The sequence below is a fragment of the Vanessa atalanta genome, chromosome 14 (genome assembly GCF_905147765.1).
Source record: "Vanessa atalanta chromosome 14, ilVanAtal1.2, whole genome shotgun sequence".
Lineage (NCBI taxonomy): Eukaryota > Metazoa > Arthropoda > Insecta > Lepidoptera > Nymphalidae > Vanessa > Vanessa atalanta.
This window is the reverse complement of record NC_061884.1, coordinates 11845495-11870285: the sequence shown is the minus strand read 5'-3', so window position 1 is coordinate 11870285 and position 24791 is coordinate 11845495. Positions and strand designations below refer to the sequence as shown.

Here is a 24791-nt window from a genome sequence, read left to right as displayed (position 1 = left end):
TCATGTATTATACACACCCATTTGTGCACTATTATACGTCCTGTGCAATTAGCAAGTCTTCTTTAGTTAAGAGGTCATCATCATCATACAAACATTACTTGCGATTATCATTAAAATCAAATTTCGTATCAATGTGTAGTAATCAGAGTAATTTAAAAACGTACTATTACATAAAAGTTCTGTAACGTGTAATGTAAAAAGAAGCGCAAATGGAATCTCAGCTGCGATTACAAAAACTCACATTCGCTTCTAAATCACGATATAACGATAGATGTTAAAACTAGAGTTCCGATTGGAGACACCATAAATTATTAAAAAAATAGAAATATTATATTAAAGTTTCTTTTTTTTTTGAGGCAAACGAGTAGGAGGCTCACCTGATTGAAAGTGACTACCATCGCTTATGGACATCTGCAACACCGGGGGGCTTGGAGGTGCGTTGTAGGCCTTTCAGGGAGGTTCACGCTCTTTTCTTGAAGGTTCCCAAGTCGTATCGGTTCGGAAGAACCGCCGGAGAAAGCTGGTTCCACAGAGTGGTTGTGCGAGGCAGAAAATGTCTTTAAAATCGCACTGTTGTGGATTTTCGGAAATCTAGGTGCTAAAGTTAAGTTCTTTAGGTGCAAAGGAATTACGGGGCGTCACAGTTGCATGCGTAAACTATCCCGGGATGACACGGAAGAGATGGAGTGCTACCGCTGGTTTATTAGTGGATATTCTAGAAAACTTGGCGTTGGTGAGCCCTTTATACCGACGAGCAGGTAGTTTACCTGATGAGGTCAACTTTTGCCCATAGACACTTTCCTAACAAGACGTAGCTTCTCCTTACACAAAGCTGGCTCTATGACCATTCAACCGCAGAATTGATACGTTATTATAATTCATGAGTAAGTACTTTGTGCCTAAACAGAGATAATCTACAACCGGGTAAAGTTTTACCCAGTACCTAAATACATAGTACTAAATATATCCTAAAATTTCACAAAGTGTGTACACTGTGATAAAGAAGCGCGCTACGCGTCGCGGAGCGTAACGTGGCGTAACTGTTGATTGTGTGAAGTAACCCTAACACTTGCGATTCAAAACACGCTATTTTCATTCTTATTTACATATTCTTGGGTACAAAATAGGACCAAAATCCTTTATAAGTTAGTTCGGTGCTTTATTTCTTGACCCTAACTTGACCGTAGGATTCTTTGTTGTGAGGATTTTGGCGATTATTAAATAAATAATCCAACTCCGAATTCCGCCGTCTAAAGACAAGGATCAGGGCGAATAAAAATACAATACACTTTTTGTCACTTTATAGCAATCGAATCGAACCAAAATAGTTGTCTGTAAGCCGTGTCGTATTCTACTAACACAAAGATATAGTTACGGTTTGGTCGGAGTTAGATCGGTAAAGAATCTATTAGCAGAATTGTCCCAAGATGGCTTGTCGTCGTTCATTCGTTTGTGGAATTGGAACCAATAGAACCAGACGTGCACAATCACTTGTTTCATTTGAGACCTTAATTAAACAATACATGTATGTATGTTTTTGTGTATTAATTTAATTATCATATTTATTGTAATTCCAATAAGATGCATTTTTATATTTTTTCCCTTTAGAAGGGGTATAAAATAATATAGCTTATCTGTGGAAACACAAAATCAAATTAATCCAAACTGCCCCATCCTAAATGCAGCCGGAATTAAAAACTGTAACTATTATTTTTTTTATAAAGAACATTAACGAATAAGTTAATGGAGACCAATGCTTTGAGATAGACATTTTTAGGTATCCATAAATGAATCTATTTAAAAGGAGGATGAAACTCGTATTACGCGTAAGGTCAGATTAAATAAGCCATTTTCTAAAGAACCTTCAAACTATTCGATTTCTTATATGACCTGGTTAAGTTCAATTACAACATAAATAATAATTTCATTGTAACTATTCATATATTTATTATATTTTAATATAACTTTTCAATATCCCATAATATTCTAATACCCTTATAAAGTTATATTTTCGTTGCGTTTGTAGTTGAAACTTTGGCCTAGAAGGAAAATATTCTATAAAAATTGAGAGAGATATAACACCCCGTCTTGTTACTTCCACTGGTGGGAACGCTGGTTCATTTTTCGCCTTGAGGATCGGAATTGCGATAAAACGAATAAATACTGTTAGCATTCAACGCAGCGAATATTTTATTGAGTGAATAATGACATGTATTTTTAAAAAAATCAAAATAATTCATTTTTATTTTGGTCGTGTTATTTTAGAAAGGTAGACGACTAATGGCTCACCTGTTTGACGGACACACTGATACACGACTTCACCTCCTTAACAAGTCACTGGAGTGAACTGCCAATTTTCAAACCACTAGGCTACTATGGGAATTCAACATACAAATATATGTTAAATATAGCCACGAGACAAACGAGAACGAAGCAGTTATAGAAGTAAGAATAAATATTACATTCAAACCAAAGACAGAGGTCTGTCTTTGGTGATCTGTATCTGGAGGTAAATCTTGTGCTTTTTTTTATTATGAATAAAATATTGTTTTCAAACGGTTTGAAGATAAATTAAAATAGTGCTGTTTGAACTTGGAACTCGTGTTAAAACTTTATGTTCGTTCAACTTGAAGCGTTGTCTTGTGTGTATTCTTGTGTGGTCATTAATTTCGCGATTACTATCATAAGGAAATGAAATGTTATTTAAAAAAATCTTGTGTAGCAGTACAAATACTGTGAGAAAAATGGCACAGAAAGGTCACAACAGATTAGTGATTCTTATATGAAATTAAATTTCTAAATATTCACACCGACAAATTCAAAGCGTATATGACGTCATAATGGTAAGTTTTGTTTCAGAAAATGTCTTTAAAATCGCACTGTTGTGGATTTTCGGAAATCTAGGTGCTAAAGTTAAGTTCTTTAGGTGCAAAGGAATTACGGGGCGTCACAGTTGCATGCGTAAACTATCCCGGGATGACACGGAAGAGATGGAGTGCTACCGCTGGTTTGTTAGTGGATATTCTAGAAAACTTGGCGTTGGTGAGCCCTTTATACCGACGAGCAGGTAGTTTACCTGATGAGGTCAACTTTTGCCCATAGACACTTTCCTAACAAGACGTAGCTTCTCCTTACACAAAGCTGGCTCTATGACCATTCAACCGCAGAATTGATACGTTATTATAATTCATGAGTAAGTACTTTGTGCCTAAACAGAGATAATCTACAACCGGGTAAAGTTTTACCCAGTACCTAAATACATAGTACTAAATATATCCTAAAATTTCACAAAGTGTGTACACTGTGATAAAGAAGCGCGCTACGCGTCGCGGAGCGTAACGTGGCGTAACTGTTGATTGTGTGAAGTAACCCTAACACTTGCGATTCAAAACACGCTATTTTCATTCTTATTTACATATTCTTGGGTACAAAATAGGACCAAAATCCTTTATAAGTTAGTTCGGTGCTTTATTTCTTGACCCTAACTTGACCGTAGGATTCTTTGTTGTGAGGATTTTGGCGATTATTAAATAAATAATCCAACTCCGAATTCCGCCGTCTAAAGACAAGGATCAGGGCGAATAAAAATACAATACACTTTTTGTCACTTTATAGCAATCGAATCGAACCAAAATAGTTGTCTGTAAGCCGTGTCGTATTCTACTAACACAAAGATATAGTTACGGTTTGGTCGGAGTTAGATCGGTAAAGAATCTATTAGCAGAATTGTCCCAAGATGGCTTGTCGTCGTTCATTCGTTTGTGGAATTGGAACCAATAGAACCAGACGTGCACAATCACTTGTTTCATTTGAGACCTTAATTAAACAATACATGTATGTATGTTTTTGTGTATTAATTTAATTATCATATTTATTGTAATTCCAATAAGATGCATTTTTATATTTTTTCCCTTTAGAAGGGGTATAAAATAATATAGCTTATCTGTGGAAACACAAAATCAAATTAATCCAAACTGCCCCATCCTAAATGCAGCCGGAATTAAAAACTGTAACTATTATTTTTTTTATAAAGAACATTAACGAATAAGTTAATGGAGACCAATGCTTTGAGATAGACATTTTTAGGTATCCATAAATGAATCTATTTAAAAGGAGGATGAAACTCGTATTACGCGTAAGGTCAGATTAAATAAGCCATTTTCTAAAGAACCTTCAAACTATTCGATTTCTTATATGACCTGGTTAAGTTCAATTACAACATAAATAATAATTTCATTGTAACTATTCATATATTTATTATATTTTAATATAACTTTTCAATATCCCATAATATTCTAATACCCTTATAAAGTTATATTTTCGTTGCGTTTGTAGTTGAAACTTTGGCCTAGAAGGAAAATATTCTATAAAAATTGAGAGAGATATAACACCCCGTCTTGTTACTTCCACTGGTGGGAACGCTGGTTCATTTTTCGCCTTGAGGATCGGAATTGCGATAAAACGAATAAATACTGTTAGCATTCAACGCAGCGAATATTTTATTGAGTGAATAATGACATGTATTTTTAAAAAAATCAAAATAATTCATTTTTATTTTGGTCGTGTTATTTTAGAAAGGTAGACGACTAATGGCTCACCTGTTTGACGGACACACTGATACACGACTTCACCTCCTTAACAAGTCACTGGAGTGAACTGCCAATTTTCAAACCACTAGGCTACTATGGGAATTCAACATACAAATATATGTTAAATATAGCCACGAGACAAACGAGAACGAAGCAGTTATAGAAGTAAGAATAAATATTACATTCAAACCAAAGACAGAGGTCTGTCTTTGGTGATCTGTATCTGGAGGTAAATCTTGTGCTTTTTTTTATTATGAATAAAATATTGTTTTCAAACGGTTTGAAGATAAATTAAAATAGTGCTGTTTGAACTTGGAACTCGTGTTAAAACTTTATGTTCGTTCAACTTGAAGCGTTGTCTTGTGTGTATTCTTGTGTGGTCATTAATTTCGCGATTACTATCATAAGGAAATGAAATGTTATTTAAAAAAATCTTGTGTAGCAGTACAAATACTGTGAGAAAAATGGCACAGAAAGGTCACAACAGATTAGTGATTCTTATATGAAATTAAATTTCTAAATATTCACACCGACAAATTCAAAGCGTATATGACGTCATAATGGTAAGTTTTGTTTCCGTGACGATTTGATATATGTCTTAATGTTTCTTAAAATATCATACATTAATTACTTCTTTAATATTTAAAAAAAAACGTTATCCAAGGAGGTCAAATCCTTATATACAATGACAACATTTTTGCTTTAACCATAAAAGTCATAAAGTTATCACTATAGCATAAAATTTGAAGGTTTATATGGGTGTGTGGGAGATACCACTTTAAATAACTTCATACATTCATTGAAAGTAAAAATTTATTGACTACAGGCACAAGGGACAAAACATTTTACTTCCAAGGTCGGTTACTTATTTACTGTGCCAAAATCTAAGTGCAGTGATGACTACCTACTAACAGATGCCCCATTTGCTAGTCTACCCACCTATAACAAACGCACGGTTCCTGGCCTTAAACGAACCCTTTAGACACAGGTGCAAAATTAACCGCCACGCTATTTGCGATCTCAAGGCAGGTGTGAGGTAACAACACGTAACAGGACAAAGGGAAATATGTATACATAAATTGGTATATAGATACGTAAATGTTGTTTTACTTTTGCGAGAGGTATATTTTAGACACAGATGTCAAAAGGTTACATTTTTACTAATTTTATTGAGTGTTGTGCGAAACGATGTGTATTTTGATAAAGACGTTAAGAGTACTGTGTTTAATTATTACGACAGACGTTTTAACAACGCTTTTGATTTTGTGTTCGTTTTCTTTGCTTCACTATAATATCCCATGTGCTCCGTGTTCATTTATATTCTGTCATTTATATTAAGGACTTAAAACACTTAATATAAATCAAAATTTAAAATAGCTATTGTACAAATCTTGATCGGTCAGAATGGCAAATGCATTATCAGCATTCATGAATCATTAGTTGGGTGTTCCATAACTTAATTGAACACGATGGTTGTGAGCGCAGTTTTTTTTTAAATATTCCTTAAAAATTTAGTATATCTACGTTAAAGAATTATTTGGATATTGCCGTTTACAACAGATCGAATACATTTTATGGTATTCACCGTGATAATATTTATTCTCTAATAAAAATTAAATTATCTGCCTCCCTTGTCCTCCCTTTTGAGGATAATGTATTGAGCATATTCTATCACGCTCCATTGCGGGTTGATGAATAAACCTTTGGTAGATACTAATCCGACACATACAAATTTCGTAACGATTTTACCTACACCAGACTTAAGCACATGACAATTCATTTCAGCTTGCGTATGCTCGAACCAGCAAAATTGTAAATATTGCTCAAACCACTACGTCACCTGGGCTCTAATGATCCTAATTTATTTTGGCAGAGGTTACCAACTACCATCAAATGGGTCACTCGTTCTCCTTAGCAATGGCAATAAAAAATTACATATTGTGATTATATATAACATTATATTGATAGTGAATTAAAGGCTATTTATTAAGTACATAATTATCTCAAATGTCGCAAATTAAGCATGGCTCAAGTCAGCTGGAATTGATCGTTAGTAATTATATCAATAGCGCAGATGCTGTAACATTTGATGCTTTTTTTATGGTTACAGTTTATGAATGTGTTATGTTATTTATGTAGAGGTTCAGTATGTATTTTTATTCGGAGCAGGAACGCTGATGACTGGAAAGTAACCGATTACCTCTGTTTTGAGATATGTGCTAGTAGAAGACGTATCGTTTTATAAACATATTCGGTTCACTTATCATAATGAAAGTATAAATGTCGTTTTAATGTGATAAATGGTTAATCTGAGTTTGATCGTCGTTTTATTAACCGACGTTTCAGTGATATATTTTTTTCTTTTATTGAACCCAGATTGTAGCAATTCTGTAGATCTAAGCAAAGTGTTGCAACAAAATTGTGATAGTGTTGTGTTGTCTGACATTTAAGGTCAATCGTGACCTTAGGGGATGCCGAAGTGATCAAATATAATTATATACATATAATAATTTTTTAATAACCTCTAAAATTCCATCAACCCGCATTTGAGCAGCGTGGTGAATAAGCTCCAATACTTCTCCTCAGAGTGAGTTAAGGTCTTAGCGTGGCATTGGGACACTTATATCCTATTACGTTTTTTTTCTTTACGCAAAAAAATGTTTATCGAAAGAAAACATGTCGAGGAAATCTGCAGGTTTCCAGTGTAATTCATGTGACCTTCTCCTGAAAGGGAGTGGATTCTGTAACACATTTAATATTACAGACCGTAAACTTATTTTATTTATCAATAAAGTGTCATTTACAGACAATACAGTATTCTGTCAAAATGCACATAGAAATTTGAATCTGTCAATTTTCTGAAACGTAAATGAAACAGCCGAGATGGCCCAGTGGTTGGAACGCGTGCATCTTAACCGATGATTTCAGGTTAAAACCCAAGCAGGAATTTTCATGCTTAATTTGTGTTTATAATTCATCTCGTGCTCGGCGGTGAAGGAAAACATCATGAGGAAACCTGCATGTGTCTAATTTCAACGAAATTCTGCCACATGTGTATTCCACCAACCCGCATTGGAGCAGCGTGGTGAAATATGCTCCAAACCTTCTCCCCAACGGGAGAGGAGGCCTTAGCTCAGCAGGGGGAAATTTACAGGCTGCTAATATAAATTAAACAGCGTTTCCGTAAATGACGAGGAATTGTTTAGCAAAAAGTTTAAAAACAAAAACGAGTTAATAGATCTGTCACTTTTATTTTCGATATTAATTAATATGCGTTTTTTTATACGGTTTAATAAACGTATTACAGATTTGTATACCAAATAAGCCTTGTCCGAAATCAAAACGGTGTCATGCGAGGGCGGACAGCATCATATGATTACAAGTGGAACGATTACCGATCGAAATACTTCCTCATATCGGTCTTTTTTATCTTTTGACGCTATCACGGAATTGTTTTTTGAATCTTTGGTTACAGTATTTATAAGTAAATAAAGAAACAGAAATCTTTGATATACATCTATACCAATATTGTAAATGTAAAAGTAACTATATCTGTCCGTCTGTATGTTGCTCTTTTACGGTAAAACTACTGAACCTGGTATCCAGCAAGCTTGAAGTCCAAGGAAATACCTACTTCTAACGTGAACCGAAATGTGAACCGATTTGGTTTTTTTTTTGTATGGTTGTGATATATTGGGTTACGTTTGATCCCCATTAGTTTAGTGGTTGATATTTTTTTATTTCACACGATTATTTATAGAAGGTTTCAGATCGAAATGTAGAGACGACAGAGAAGAATCAGCAAGAAATGCAGTCGTTACTTTGGCCATCAATTAAATTACAATCAAATTATTTTTGTATTATTTTGATTTTTTTGTATGATACGAGGCTGTTTCTACATTTATCTGTGTATCAAATTAAAGAGTCTTACGTTGCATTGTTCAATATGTCAAAAATTTTAAACTACAGTCGTCTTTCGCAATTATAAATTTGGGAACAGAGTTTCATTACTATTTAAAAATGTATTATATATATATGTATAGTATATATATGTATAGTATTATTTTGATCTTAGTACTCAAATTGATATTGTTGTACAAAGAGCTGCAATCGGATGATGTTATATTTCATTCTATGACATCCTAACCACTGTTATGCCAAACACTACCGTAGTTGAATCTCGGCTAGAGAGGAATACCAACCAGCGTAGGAGATATTAATATTACAGAGTACATATGTGTGCGTAAATACAGTACGACGAAGGACCAAAGGCTTGATGGGGCGTCACGGTAGCATGCGTAAGGGATTTCGTGACGCCCCGGAAGCGACGCATTGGGTACCGCTGGTTTTTAGTAGGTATTCGGATGTGGTAGGGCTCACCAAGTGTTATAGGCACCGGCGAGTTTCACATACCTCTACACTAAATGTGTGGGAAACTCATAAGAGCATTTTTCCAGCGAGGAATAGAGGCTTTAACTAAGATTTTGTTAACCGAATAATTAAAGACATTTTCTGGCCCGACCAGGATCGAACTTCATATCGTCATAATCGAAATCAAAATCAAAATATTCTTTATTCAAGTTTGCTTATAAAAGCACTTTTATCCTTACGATACAGTGTTGAATTAAATTTAAAACTACCACCGCCCCGGTTTGGAAGGTAGATTCTACCACGAAGAACCGGCAAGAAACTCAGTTACTCTTTTCCACCATTTTAATACAGTGTATGTCAGTAAATCGGTCTATACAATAAAACTGTATTATTTATATTTTCCCTTTAACTTAGACTTAAGTTTGTGCTTGAAGTACCAATAGCCCAAGGGGTCGTTCTTGCGACTTTCACAGACTGTTCGCATTCCTGTAAGCTATTTCGACTGTCTTTTTTTTCATTTGTCCTAGCAAGAGCGTTAACCTTATAAGTTCGTTGTAGAAACTATAAATACAAATGTACTTCATTTAAAAATTAAAATTTGATCTTGGAATATTACTATCACGTTCAATTCAAAAACGATCTTTCATCAGTATTAGTATCGGATATGAAGATATGACAAACAAACAAATTCACTTTTATCTATATACGTAATAAATATACGCAATCATTTAAGTTCTGTGGTAACGTCATAATTCATACATAATAACCCACGATTGACAGTCAAGGTGATCCATCTAATAAATTTCGACTGATTTGAGAGGCTGTCCCGATATGGACACTATCTTTAATTAATATTTACGTATAAAAATGTAATAAACTCATTAAATTTAGGAATAAAAAATCACGTTATATTACGTATCTGAGTATCACAAGATGCTTTAATTTACCGTCGAATATAATTATTTTGTATTGTCGTGTTCCAGTTTGAAGCGTGAGTGAGCCAGTGTAACTACATATAAAACTAAGTCGCTTTCCGCCGTCTTTATTCTTCGTTCTTTTAAACTACGCAAGCAATTTTAATGCGGTTTTCATCAATACCAGAGAGGTTCAAGAGCAAGGGTAATATATTTGTCGCAACACTGACATCGAAATGTCATTGGAACGCTAGCGCCCTCTGTCGGCGCTCGACGGAGTCAACGATTCACCGGCTGAGCGGCGCACTCGACACTTCTCGAGCAGCAGCCGGCCAGTGCGGTCGAATATTGAAACCGACGCGCGTTCCAAGTCACAACTAAATTAATTTAATCAATAAAAAAGTGCATTTGGTTTACTGTGTTTCGTTGCGCCAACACTACCCATCGACGCCCACTGCTGAAACCTAAATATGAACCATAACGATGAGGCTGAGGCTCATCATCCGTCATATTCATATTGTAGTAGAGAAAAGTCACAAATTGTTACAATCACAGACGGAAAAAATCAAGAAGTTTTTTTGATATATCTGTTATTCAACCTAAAAGGTGTTCATCAACCATTATTGTCCCCGTTTGAAGCCTGGACCGGAAGTGAGTAATAAACAAAACGTTACTAAATACTCTAGATAGAGATAAATATTAAAAAAAGAGCAATAAAAACGACCATTATTATGATTATTTTTCTTTTTAAATAATCGTTTTTTTCTGTATATTTTTATCATTTCAACAAAACCGTTTCATCCTAAATTCGCGCCAGAGTTTAGTGACTTCTCCGTGTTTATATAAGAAATATTTTTTTATATTAACTTAACATGAATATTCGGTCTGTCTGTTGACGTAATTTGTAATGCAATGTTTCGTAAACCGCCTGATATGGTAAGACCTCACAGAGAGGTCTAAATTCTCAGAAACAACGACTCAATTATATTCACCCACGCATAAAAACGTACTCGGCTTAAACTCCATATAAACGAATGGATAATTAATAAAATTTGTAAATCAAATGCAGATTAGAACAAGACTTTAATTTCGGTAAATTTGCAATTCAATTTGATAGATGGACAGACAGGACCAATCTATAACAGATGTGTTTTATTTATATATATATTTCAGCTATGCGATGGATGACTCCTAAATGATGGGTCCTAAATGAAATCGAATCGCAACTCAAATTCGTAGTAGAATTTAATGCGGACCTTATATCACTTTTAAATAGTCGTAGTAACATAGTTCAGAATGAAAAGTCATCTTATTCGGAGAGCAGATTCTGGGGCAAAGAGTCGACAGCTAATTTAGTTAGTTACTCTTTTTCAAGTGAAATTAAATAATCGAATTAACACAGTTTTATTAAGGTTTATTATTTATAATTTATTCTTGTTACTAGCTATAGCCGTGGCAACATTTGTACTAGGGGCTGGTCGTCATATTTTATGTATAAAAAAGTACCTGAAAAAGGCATTAGGTTTGAGCCAATTTTATCAAATATTGATTAAGTAGTTTGTCCGTTAAAGCGTAACAGTCAAGTCGGACTGAGCTACTTTTGAATTTATTATAGATCGTTAAGTCATATTAAAATATGTTTCTTTTTTAAGGACAGATTAAAATTATTAATAGCTACACTTGTGTTCTTGTATGAATGGAAAAAAAAAATAATGACAAGCGCAAGGGGTACCGCAACTTTATACGTCTTATATATTTGCTATAGTTTAGGGCTGCGCTCGGGTAGTAAAGTTGGTGTGACCAACGAATATTTAGTGGAATAAACAATTAAATATTTTTAGCCAATTCCAATAGACAAATATTCCAAATTAGACAAATAACTAAGTTAAGTATTGAATTGACGAACAATAAAATGTGATCATTAATATTCGTGAAAAAATGGCGTTTTGAATGTTGACGGAGTTGTCATCGGAACTTGAAGTAAAATTAAAATTGATATTAAGTTTCGTGATAGTTAAGAAGACTTGGTAATCAAGAAACGTTGGAAGGGAATTATAGAGCAGAGCTATTAGTAAAAGGTAACCTAAACCTAAAGTTCGTGTTTGTGAACTGCGCGGAAACTTAAAGTGAAACAACAAAAGCGAATACAAATCAAAAACGAATGAAAATATCCGTCAAATACGTCAATAATTAACTATAGTCAAAAACACTTAAGATGTTAGTTTTTATTATCTTTGTTAATAATTGAAGTACTTTACACTAGTGACGTATTAACAGTAGTATGTGTCGATTCGCACTACCGAGAATACGTATTCGCTTCGTTTCTATCGGAACAGGCTACAAGCACTTCATACTGTTCCGCGGTTTACTTGGTCAGTTAACTAATTTTGCGATGTGTGCGAAAATTCAAGTACGTAACGAAATTTATGAACACACGTTGTTACAAACCGTATATAATTTATCTTGACTTGTTAAACGAAATACACGTATAATACTAGCTTAGACATGACTACTCTCCATCTGTTGAAATATAAGATTCACATAGGATATAAATGAATTGATAGCTACAGTAAGAACGCTCTAATAAAACAATTAAACGTTACAGAAACAAAATATTTATTAAATTTAAATAAGTTACAAAATGATTAGTAATAAATAACTTAAACCGAAGAAAACCGGTAAAAGAACGTCAGCGAGATCGTATATTGACAAACAAAACTTACATATTTTTTTTTATAAACAGCCTGAGGGCGATCGTTTTATTCCAACTTAATTTAATGTACCTTCATAAATTCGAGAGGTGTTTTTAATTAAAGATTTTATTTCGAAATAAATATTCGATTAAACGATTAGGTAATGCACTTAAAAATGTATAATCTTAAAATAAGATATATGTAAATGTCACAATCCAAAATATAACACAAGGTAAAAAATTTAATTGGAAACGAATACTAAAAATATCGATAAAATACCGTTTAAATTCGAAGTCGTATAAAATTAGTGACAGCCCTAGATGGTATTATCGCAATTATTTAAGTTAAATCATTGCACGCATCGGTCGTTATATAGATCACGCGAACCCAATTTGCTTACTCCTTTTATTTTTAAACACCCTTACATGGGCAAAATTAGAAGACTTTAATTAACATTTAAGGAGTCTGCCTATCAGGGTAAAAAAACTTGTATTGAAAAGTGAGGTTATGACCAAAAGTCAAAGTCAAAGTCAAAAATCTTTATTCAATATAGAAGTGTTTACACTTGCTTATTGATTGTCAAAAATCTACCACCAAGTGGACTAAGAATCCTGCTAAGATGTAGTTAAGAAGCTTTGTTTCAAATTGGCAATATTATTCTGAGATGAGATGATTACTATGAACAGCGACACATTCTTTTGGATTTCTAAGGTGATCGAGTCCTATCCACAAGCACAAAGAGTTCTTCAGTGATTGATGTTAAATTGTATGTCTGTATTTAGCAAACGTTAAGTGCCTTAAACCAAATAAAATTGTTTGTCCTTTTTTAATGTTTACTTAGCTATAACCTACGCTTAGAGAGTCAAGCCTCCTCCGAACGACTTGGCATGGTCATATGATATGATAGTCTATTGATTATTTAGCTCACGAAAATAAGCCTTTAATCCATGTGTTTTGATTATAGACTCACAGCTTGATCTTTACTAGTATTATAAATGCGAAAGTAACTCTGTCTGTCTGTTGCTCTTTCACGACCAAACACCGGAACGAATTTAATGAAATTTGTGAGGTGTTAAGCTTGAATTACAAAGGACATAGGCTACATTTTTATTCCTAACACTTGACGGCTAACCCCCAAAACGCGAGAGAAACTGCAGGCGAGAACTGGTTGTATAAATAATAGTAACTTCTTATTATATATAATTCTAATAGTTCACAGAGATCACACCAAATGTATTTATTATGCATTCTTTCATTCCACAGCGAAACATTAATAAAATGTCTCTAATTATAATGTGATTATTAATATATATATATTAGATATCGTATATTATATACATATAACGTATTACAGCATCAAAAAATTATTACATAGTAAATATAAATACACTTAGCGCCATCTATCAAAAATAATTTGAACTACAAAATGGGCGGGTAATTGATAGATTACAAAATTAAGCTTCGGTAAATATTTTTACATGTTAATTACAATCTTAATAGTTAATTCTTACCTTCGAAATATAAATCATCTGAGAATACTCTCCAATTAGAATTTCTTGCATGATCCAGTTTGATAGAAAAATGATAAACACAACACAAATAAAGTTGAAAACACTTTCGCTGTTAAGTAAATAAATATTTTACGAAGTTCTTATATTTATCAAAAACGTTTCTACGTTCGTCGGTGTTTATTGAAGGATAGATTAGAATCTGTTTCGAGATTCAAGTCACGCATCGTGGCTCTAACTTCGCAGTCAACACAACACATACCGTGTTTCACAGTGCCCGACACAGTGCTATTTAGCAAAGTATTCATATGCAATAATTTACGAATATAAGTAATAATAATGATCACTTTCTAGAATTATTTAACGATTAGGAGCATATTTTATTATTTTAATATTTAAAATACGGGGCAATTATGAAATTATTCTCGTTAATTTTAGCTTTATTTATTGAATAAAGTTAGTTATTTAATTTGAAATATAATATGCTTATAATATTCTCATTGTTTTACATAGTTGGAAAACGTCTTATTTACAGTTTCTTTCTCGCTCGCACTAATTACACTAAGCTAATTATTATTAATTTAAGGATTTTGTGCTTCGATTAGCTACTCTTTAGTAGTGGGATATAAATGTTTGTTTACAAAATATAGTGATTTAGATAGTGTTGTTTCTAAGATATGATGAAATAGTAATAATCTCTTTAATTAAAAACCTATTTTTGTAAATTTATAAGCAATTGTATATCAAATTGATGAAGCTATAAGGGTGATAATTGTTTGCCATATTTGAACCGATGATATCTATAACTGTGCAAGCCCTGCAGTTCCAATACTAGCGGTTCAAGGAAGGACACGTGAGAAATATCAGGACGCTATTTGAATTTTATACAATTTTAATACTGACCGTAATACGTAGAAACGAACGTTGGAGCCGTGACTTGGTTTGAGATCGCCTGGTTCACTGACACATCCACAGGTTGACCATCTTGTCGGCCTATTTTCTGAAATGCATAAATTATTATTTTAATACAATGTACCGATTTAATAAAATACAATGTAACGTTTAGTAAGAAATCAATTAATTATTCGTAACAGCGCCATCTGTTACTCGTTCTTGGAACTGTATGAGTTTGTACTGTTTTGCATGTAACTACGGGCTTGAAAAAATAGATGGCGTTGTGCACATTAAAATAAAATATCTATACTAAAGATGTGTGAAACAATTTTTTAAAAATTTAATTTCTTTGCGAATAACAAAAATCATTGACTTACTTGTATATCACAATCTTTACTTCTTTGGTCCTCGATAAGATTTATGTTTTTAGTTTGCATTTTCTGATGCTGTGTCGTTGTGTCTGTTTGTATCTGTAAAATAAAAAAATAAAAAAGATTTAAAATAAAAAATTTAGTATATTGCCAGTTTTAACCTGGGACTGATTTAAGATAATATTTTAAATAAAAATATGCGATAACGACTTTTACTTAAGACAGTAAATATGAGAATCAGATTTTTTAAAAAATTTTCTCAGTGGCGAATAAAAGTTACCTCAGTTTTTTTTTTTCTATAACGAAGTATTTTTTATTTATTTCTAGTATGGAAGCGTTAATACTATTTACATAATATGATATTTACTTCTTATATGGCTACTGGGTGGGTACTACCAGAAATTTTTGTTATTGAGGAAAATACGTTTCTTGTACAAGAAGTACAATTTAATATAATGAAGAGAATATAACTGGTACACAACTATATAAAATAAATTGACTCAGTTTAATTAAATCAATTTCGAAGAGCTAACTTAGAATAAATTAAAACTTGAATCGTTAAAGTAATAAAGTTATAATATACTTAAATAATTCAAATAAATTTACATTTTCGGATAAACATCCCAACATTCTGTTTACAAAGGAAATTGTTTTAAAGTGAAATTAGTCAGTTGAGCGAGAGTCAGTCGAAGGGCCAAATTATGTCCTAAAAATGATTTACGGCTAACTGACAATTTTCATTCTCTACATACATAATATTATAAGTACTGTACTCATCACTCTCAACTTCTCTATCTCGCCGCGTCTGTCTGTCTGAACGCTAAAAATTAAGGAACTACCGATTTTTTTTTTAAATACGATTTTCATTAAAATTATGAAGTGATTCATGAAGGCCGTATAGGTTGAGATATATAGTTCATTATGCCTAAATTGACCGAAATACGACAATGGTTGTTAAAGATGTCGGAAAAATCATGCCGACTGATTTTTAGTGACGTTCGCCGCAAAAATAGAGAGAGTTTATTCTATTTGTGTGAGGATGGGAGATAGCAAGTGAGATTAAATTAATTTCACAAATTATACAGAGTGTATGTTACAACAGAATCCGTTATATTTTGTAATGTCTTCTATAAGAATATTGTTAGATGAATATAAAAATAATTTATCTCAACGAGGTATCTACGTTGAAGATACATATATAACTACAAATTTGTAACTATCACAATACTATAAACCGATAGCCTATTCCAATCGAAGCATTATATAAACAAACTCGGTGGCAGGGCTTTGTGCAAGCCCTTCTGGGTAGGTAGCAGCCACTCATCAGATATTCTACCGCCAAACAGCAATACTTAGTTTTGTGGTGTTCCGGTTTGAAGGGTGAGTGGGCCAGTATATTTTGGAATGGTGTAATGTAAGAAATTGTTATTCATTATTTCTTACTTCATATAATTGTTTTATCTAACATAACTTTGTATTTCAAATATTACAAAAGAGTACTCAGTAACTACTGAGATTCTTGCCGATTCTTCAAGTAGAATCTACATTCCAAAACGGGTGCTATACGTTACTCTACTCTTCTGTAAAACGATGTAAATGTCAAAAACGTTTGTAAAAGCCTGATCGACAGAATTTTATTTTGATTTTGATTTCGTTCGTGTGATCGTTGCTTTAAAATTCTGAGCGCCTGAGCGACCAAGATAGTTAGACGTCATAGTTACTTGGTTACACAAATGTTGTTTAACTTAACATACGATTCACATCACTTCCGCTACATTAGGTTGAGCGTGTGATGTAAATCTATTATTTATAACCGACACGCTCGTCTACAAAAGTCAGAGGACACAAATGTTTCATTAAAACATTATTGACAGAATAGTTACGCCTAATTTCTTGAAAATCTTACTTTTAATGCGTTGATTTTAACTAAGGCAGGATTAACTATGTGGGAGCTTCTAGGCAAGGCACGTATTTATGTCGTAATACTTTTCTAACTTCCTAAAATGTATATCTCCTATCCCAACGTAGTGCTATTTATAAATACTATAATAGTTTTAACCATAAAATCAAGGTATAATTATTATTTCTCAATTTTTGCTTAATTCGTAATCATAAAAGTACTTTTGAATCGTAGTTTACAGTGTTGAATTAATGTAGCTACATTCGTTTGCCGTCACGGCATACGAGACGGTTATACCCCGAAGGCGCACCAATCAATACACCACATCAAAATGTTGACGCATAGTTGATTATAATCCTGTTTTCTCTTGAAATTTGTCTGTCTGTACGGAAAATGGATCGCTATTTTTATTTATAAAATTCTGTAAACATTTTAATCCGTCAGAAACGAGAGCCCTGATCGTATTCAATTTATTTCTGACCGAACGTTTCGTAATCTATCAATTTCAATATCGTGTAATATTTTCGCTTCGTAATAACAATGTTGACAGGTAATCATATATTATATCTTAAATCTATTTACATATATATATTAAATTTAAGTTTACGTATGTATGTACGTTTTTATTTTATATTCAATATAAGTGGTAAAGTAACTGCCTATATCTGTCTCACATCTGGGCCACAGCCCAGTTCCTCAAGGGGAGAGGAGGCCTCAGCTAGAAGATTTGGAGCTTATTCTACCACGCTGCTACAATGCGGGTGTGTGGATAAGATCATGCAAATGTGTCTCCTGATGATAATTGTCACCTTAGATATTGTAAGATATATTTACCATGCTTTACGTCATCAAGGGACCAACAGCCTTAAATAATTTTGGATACTTCGTACCATAACACTTTCTAACTCACCTTTCAAATCGGATCGCAATAATTGGTTTATTTTGCGATAGAATATGGTACCTACTTAATTTACCTAACCAAAAACCTGAACCGGGGACTTCGCTCGCGTTTTAAGGACAGTTGTTTGGCGTTAGGCATAAAAAAGAAGCCTTTTTCTTTTATGGTGGTTTAAGCTTGTATCATTACAAATTTTATCAGATTTGGTTCAGTTAAACCTTGTTAAGCCGTGACAGAGTTGTTGATTATTTTTGTAACTTCCCAATCAAAGAAAATAATTTGGAACTGATTAATCAATCACCTACAAGACATGGCAGAATATTTTGCGCTCAACTATCATTGATGTACACTATAAGATCAAATAATCTATTATTTTTATAGATTATAATTCCATCGGATGTAGTACTTAGGGCTTGGCTTTGAAGCGATAGTCATCTTTAGAATAGTAATGAAGTTAGCACGGCCCAGATTTCAGACACGTTATCCATTCTGGGTCACGATATACTTGGGGAATCCTGTACAGGCTGTGACAATTGCCAAGAGAAATGGTTATATTCCCTGTCGTCTGTAATATATTATAAAGGGTTACAATTTGTTTGTGTGTATATAGGGGGTTGTCTCCGGGAATTATGATCCAATTATATAATTTTTTCCACTGGTAGAAAGTTACATCTGCACCTGCATATATTGTATTGATATTATCATATATCATTTTCTTCATTAATAAATAGCACCCGTGCGAAGCCAGGGTAGGTCGCTAGTACATGTAAAAATAATAAAAGCTAAGCCTTTCAAATTAAATGATTTTTTGATAAAAGTATTCTGTGCAAAAATATATTTTTGGTGTCTTAATATTTTTGGGCTCTTGTTGTCAAACATTCTCCCATCAAAAGAATTACAAACCCTCAGTCATACTGGATCAGTAGTATTCAACTCGCTTCGTATCTCAGTCATGAAATGTCGTTAATTTTTGGTAGTTCTCGTGTTTTTAGATTAGATTGCACAGAATAACTCTATAGGAGTAACACCTGCTTCGTTGGTCTAATACTTAGAGGTCCTCGGTTCAAAACTCGAGATCGGGCCGTCAAAAAAGTTATTGGATTTTTCTATCGATTTTTTTTAATTATGGCCAGGTGTATGGTTAAAAGTTAGGACACTCCTGTGACTTGGAATGCACGAAAAGCCGTTGGTCCCGCGCCTGAATTCTTTTCGGTCGTCTCGGATTTATAATAATAATAGAGACTGCACCTGTGTACTGTCTCTTAACATTGAAACGTGGCCAAAATCTGTCAGTACGACATCATCATCATCACAGGGTTAATAAGCACTTTCCTTGTATTGATGTTTACTTCACGTTTTCTAGAAAATCCTTTATGTTTCCACGAACATTCATTACATTATATCGAGGAGCGTCAGTAAATATTCTTCTGGATAAATATACTAATATTGTCTTTGTTCGTATTACGAAGGAACCGCATCGTGAATTTTAATGAGTATCGGCAAATAATAGCGTATTCCTTGGATTAATATATGGGTTATGGCACTGTTTCGTTGTTCTAATGCTTATACAACCTCGGGTTTAAATTATATTGAAGGCCGAGATTACCTTCGAAGAGAGAACCACCAAGCCACGAGCACAGCATGGGAAGGGCTAATCTCTGATCCGTGCCAAAAACGGCCATCGTAGTAGTTTTAGTGATTAATGATCCCACAAAACCCTATTCCATATATTATAAATACATGGCCTATATGTACTTTATAATAATTCCTACGTATTTCGCGGGCCTTTGAAATTAAAATCCCGAGTTTTCATGTTCATAAAAAACAAGTATGCTAAGTAAAAACATCATGTTCTGTCTGGAAATTCTGTCACGTGTGTATCAACTAACTTGCACAGGCGCGGCGTCGTGGATTAAGCTACATACCTTCTCCTAAGTCGGAGTAAGAGGGGGGAGAGTAGAAGGGTAATAGGGCTCTTACATTTTTTCTTAAATTATTAACTGAACGAATTGTATTTAAAAAAAATATTGGACTACATCACATACATTACTCTGATCTCAATGTAAGTAGCTAAAGCACTTGCATTATGGAAAATCAGAAGTAATGCGGTAGCACAAACACTCAGACCCAAGACAACATAGAAAACAAATGAACATTTTCTACATCGACTCGACCGGGAATCGAACCTGGAACTTCGGAGTGGCGTACCCATGAAAACCGGTGTACACACTACTCGACCACGGAGGTCGTCGTTGTATGATACCACTAAACGTAAGCCGCTAGCACCTCAACACTTATAACCGTGATATTCACATCGTTACGTCAGAAACGTTTCACTCCGACGTGACATAAACGTTGAAAGAAAATCCAACTTTAAAATTTTGCGCTTATAACTGAGCTGTTTATATCGAAGTAATAATAAAATCCCATCACATAGTTCAATGGAACACTTCCTAGTAATTTCTTCCTGACCATGGGAAAAGCATTAAAGACAGGATACTGTGGTCTGCGGCGTATAGCTGGTCGATCTCTGAACTAATTGAATAACCCGGCCTTTGATAACTTGGGATATAATTGTGTTAGTATGTAGTCTAGAGAAGATATATGCTTTGAAGTAAGTTTATTTCATACATAATATACTACAAGGGTAGTACGTTAAATCAAAATCAAACCAAATGCCTTAAATGCAGTAGCCTCGCCATATTTACAAGAATACAAACGCAAAGAAAAACAAGTACTTGTACCTGAAGAAATACTGCTCGTTTTGATGCTATTTGTCTGCAACGAAGCATCTGTTTATTTGTTTGTTTCTCTTATAAAACCGTTGTAGTTTTTTTTAATTTGTGATATTTCTTTTGTAGGTAAAAAACCCTTCAATTGGTACTAGTGATAGGAACTCGTAAATTTTAACCGCAGATTTCGGGTACAAACTCTGAAAGTTCTACTGAATTTTTATATGTTTAATTATTGTGATTGTGATATACATAATTATAATTTTATGGTCGGTGGCGGAACGCCGGATTATCTTCACAAAAGGAAAAGAACACTTTTCCCAGCTGTGGTATGTTAACAGCTTGTATTTTTTATAATTTTACTGAGTCAATATTAAAATTATAACGAAAGCAATTCAAAATTCCCTATTTTTCTATTTATGTATAGAGAATTAATAGTTTAGTTGTATTATGTCGTGCAGTATTAATAATTATAAACTATACATATACATGTATATATAAATATCAAATGTTTTATAATAAATATTTTTAAGTAAACGATTTGACGGATTTGAAGTAAATATATTTTGTTCGAATTAATTTAACAACATAAATATTCATAAAATTCCGTTATAAAATATATAATTTTTATAGCAAAGAACCGTATCAAAAGTCGTTATTAAAATCAACGACCTCTCGAGTATTTAAGAATTAATAAAATTACTATCTGCCACAGATTATAAATAATGCGATAACCTTGTAACACTTTCCTTATAAAACCGTGGAACAGATTAATTAAAAAACGTGTTCTTAAAAATTTCAAACAAACGTCGTATAGAAAGCGCGTGAGAACGAACACTTAAGGTTAGTGCACATTGTTTCTCTTCCTGCCAGCCGCTCTATATCCGCTCTTAGGGCTATTTATAGGAGCTGTACTCGCCTTTATTCGTATATTCATTGCATATGGATATATCATTTCTTAACCCTAAGCAGGTTATGACTTTCTGGGATAAGAGAATACGGTTTTCTAAGTACAACTATTTTATGCATGTATGTAATTATATATATTTTATTTTTAAATTAGTTAATCTGTAATAAAGACGACGACGAAAGTCTTGACGATTTCCTTGTAAAAGAATTTACATTTAATGAATGTTCTAAAATTTTAATTAATTATTATTATTATTATTATTAGGCGGATAGACAATGACCTTATGTTTTGTACCTTGTGCCTGCCGTTACACTGGATCACTCACCCTTTAAGCCAGAACACACAAAATCTGCTGTTAGTCGTTAGTATATCTTATGAGTACCTACTCAATAGTGGTTGGTACCTACTCAGACGGGCTTACACAAAGTTCTACCACCTAGTATTGCTAGTAAGATACTATTTAATTTAATAAAATAGATTAAATTTCGCATTGTGCCCATTAAGTATAATATTTCGTTTATTTTGAACCAAAAAAAAAGCCATAGACTAAAAAATTTTTATCAAAATTAGCTTAGCCGTTAGAAATGACTCCGAAATAAACGTACAATAATGTCATAGATATGTTAAAGAAAAAATAAACGTAATTATAATTTCGCTATTTCCCGCCTTAAGGCGACACCACTTCCTTTATCAACCTTGTTTAGTAGGTTTAAATAAGCACTAATTTCTCTTTCTCTCATCTGTGATGTAACATTCGAAAGAACAAGACAGATTTATTTAACAAATTACCTCCAAAACATCATTTATAATTAAAACCGTTAGTTTGTAAAGGAAGTCGATAATATATAAAATATATAAAGTCATATTTTAATATGCATATAAATAAAAAGAAAATGCCAAGTTTACATTCGATGGGAAATAAATTTTACTTCCATATTCAATTTCTATGTGAACGAAGTCACACGGAGAGCTTATGCATAAATTAAAATAAAGAACGTTATATTATTTCATGAAACGGCTATTGCTGTGCTGTGTTAGAATAAAGATTTTTTTTCTTCTGGATTCATAAACATACTATCGTAAGTGGTCACCACTGTTCATAGACATACGCGTTAATATATATTAATCATTGCTTACATCGCTACTGCACCACTAATCTTAGGAGCTAAGATGTAATGTTGTACTTACTATGGTTTCACTGGCTCACTCTGTAAAGACTATAGGTATATACGATTTATACTTTACTGTAAGTTTTTTTTTTATAGATATTCGACAACATCACATACATTACTCTGATCCCAATGTAAGCAGCTAAAGCACTTGTGTTATAGAAAATCAGAAGTAACGACGGTTCCACAAACACCCAGACTCAAGGAAACATAGAAAACGAATGAACTTTTTCTACGTCGAATCGGCCGGGAATCGAACCCGGGACCTCGGAAATCCCTCGGAAATCCCTCGGAAATCGTACCCATGAAAACCGGTGTACATATTACTTGACCACGGGGGTCGTCTCATTATTATATTATAAATGACAAGAGAGATTTATTTTAGTACCTAATATGTTTTAATATGCTATGATAATATTAATTATATCTGCTAAGCAAGCTATCAGAAGACATTTTTTCAATAAAAAATATATAAGAAATTAAACGAACAGACGGATAGAAACAGCAATTCTGCTTTGTTTTATTTAAATATTAAATTATTATTTATAATACGAGCACTTTCTATGTCGCCTTCGAATATTAAAATGTAGAGTATTTCCTGTTTCCTGCGCGGTAAAAGTTGAATATTCTGTTATATGTAATTAGTTCATCTATCGCAAAAAAATATTATGATCTTAAAATACAGATAAAAAATTAATTTAAACACTGGCAATGTACAGTTACTCAAAGGTAATAAATAAAACTGTTTTCACAGAAAGTATCAACTAATTTTATATTACGAAACCATCTTTACATAAGTATAACTTTAAATATATATATAAATTTTCTATACTTGTATATGGAATGTTTTATTTGGTGGTAGGGCTTTGTGCAAGCCCGCCTGGGTAGGTGTGGTACCTAATGATATATTACTTAATCAGATATTCTTTTGCCAAACAGCGTTTCCCAGTATTGTTGTGTTTTGGTTTGAACGGTGAGCAAGTGTAACTACAAGCACAAGGGACATACCATCTTAGTTGTTTATGAGTAGCGTCCACTTACCATCAAATGACCCATTTGATCGTCCGCCGATCTATATCATAAAAAAAGGAAGGCTTAAGTGTCGCTACGATTGGGAAGTAAATAAAATTCTTATTTCTCCCGGTGGAAGGCGGGACAGACAACTATTTTCTGTATAAAAATTTAATACAACGTAAAAATCAAAACAAATCAAACGACTTGAAATTCAGAATTACATGTGATTTTTTTTCTTCACTGATGTGATCATTATAGATAAATAAAGATTATAGCTGACATTCCAGGAATTTGAACTCGTGATCTTCGCTTAAACGTTAACCCTCGTGTTCTATGCATGTTATATCCTTAATATAAACATATTTTATTATTATTTCACCATTATTAAACATATAAACACAAATTAAATGACCAATTTTATAATTCGAATTTCTTTATTCGTTATAGAATCACTAATTGATACTCAAAACCTATCACCGGTTCTAAAAAGAAAGTGCGTTAGAATTTGCGGAAAAACGCAGCGGATTTTTTGTGTCAATTTAAAATTTTTGTTTAATTATTAATAATACGGTCTATGAGACACGAATAATTTATATAATATCATCTAGGAAACGAATTATTAATACTGTTACTTCTAGTAATTTGTTTTGTATCAATTGAAAAAAGAAAAAAGTTTACGCATCTGTGACGATAAAAAAAAACAATTCTTTACAAGAACAAAGATGTGAATGTGAAAAATACTGGAAAGAATATAGAAAAGGCGTTATAGTAAGCGGTATCGATGTAACTGTTACCTTTGAAATTGCGGAATACATATTATAGATAGAG

The 24791-nt window shown here is 33.1% G+C and overlaps 1 protein-coding gene across 1 annotated transcript in view; it reads right to left on the bottom strand.

Moving 5' to 3' along the window:
• The window catches only part of LOC125069013, a 60305-nt gene extending 44899 nt beyond the window's left edge, over positions 1–15406 (bottom strand). The window contains exons 1-2 of the mRNA XM_047678416.1: positions 15347–15406; positions 14979–15075 (exon numbers count right to left, since the gene is read on the bottom strand). Coding sequence (XP_047534372.1) covers positions 14979–15075; positions 15347–15406 — 157 coding nt within the window. The remainder of the gene's footprint in view (positions 1–14978; positions 15076–15346) is intronic.
• Positions 15407–24791: the final 9385 nt, after the last annotated feature.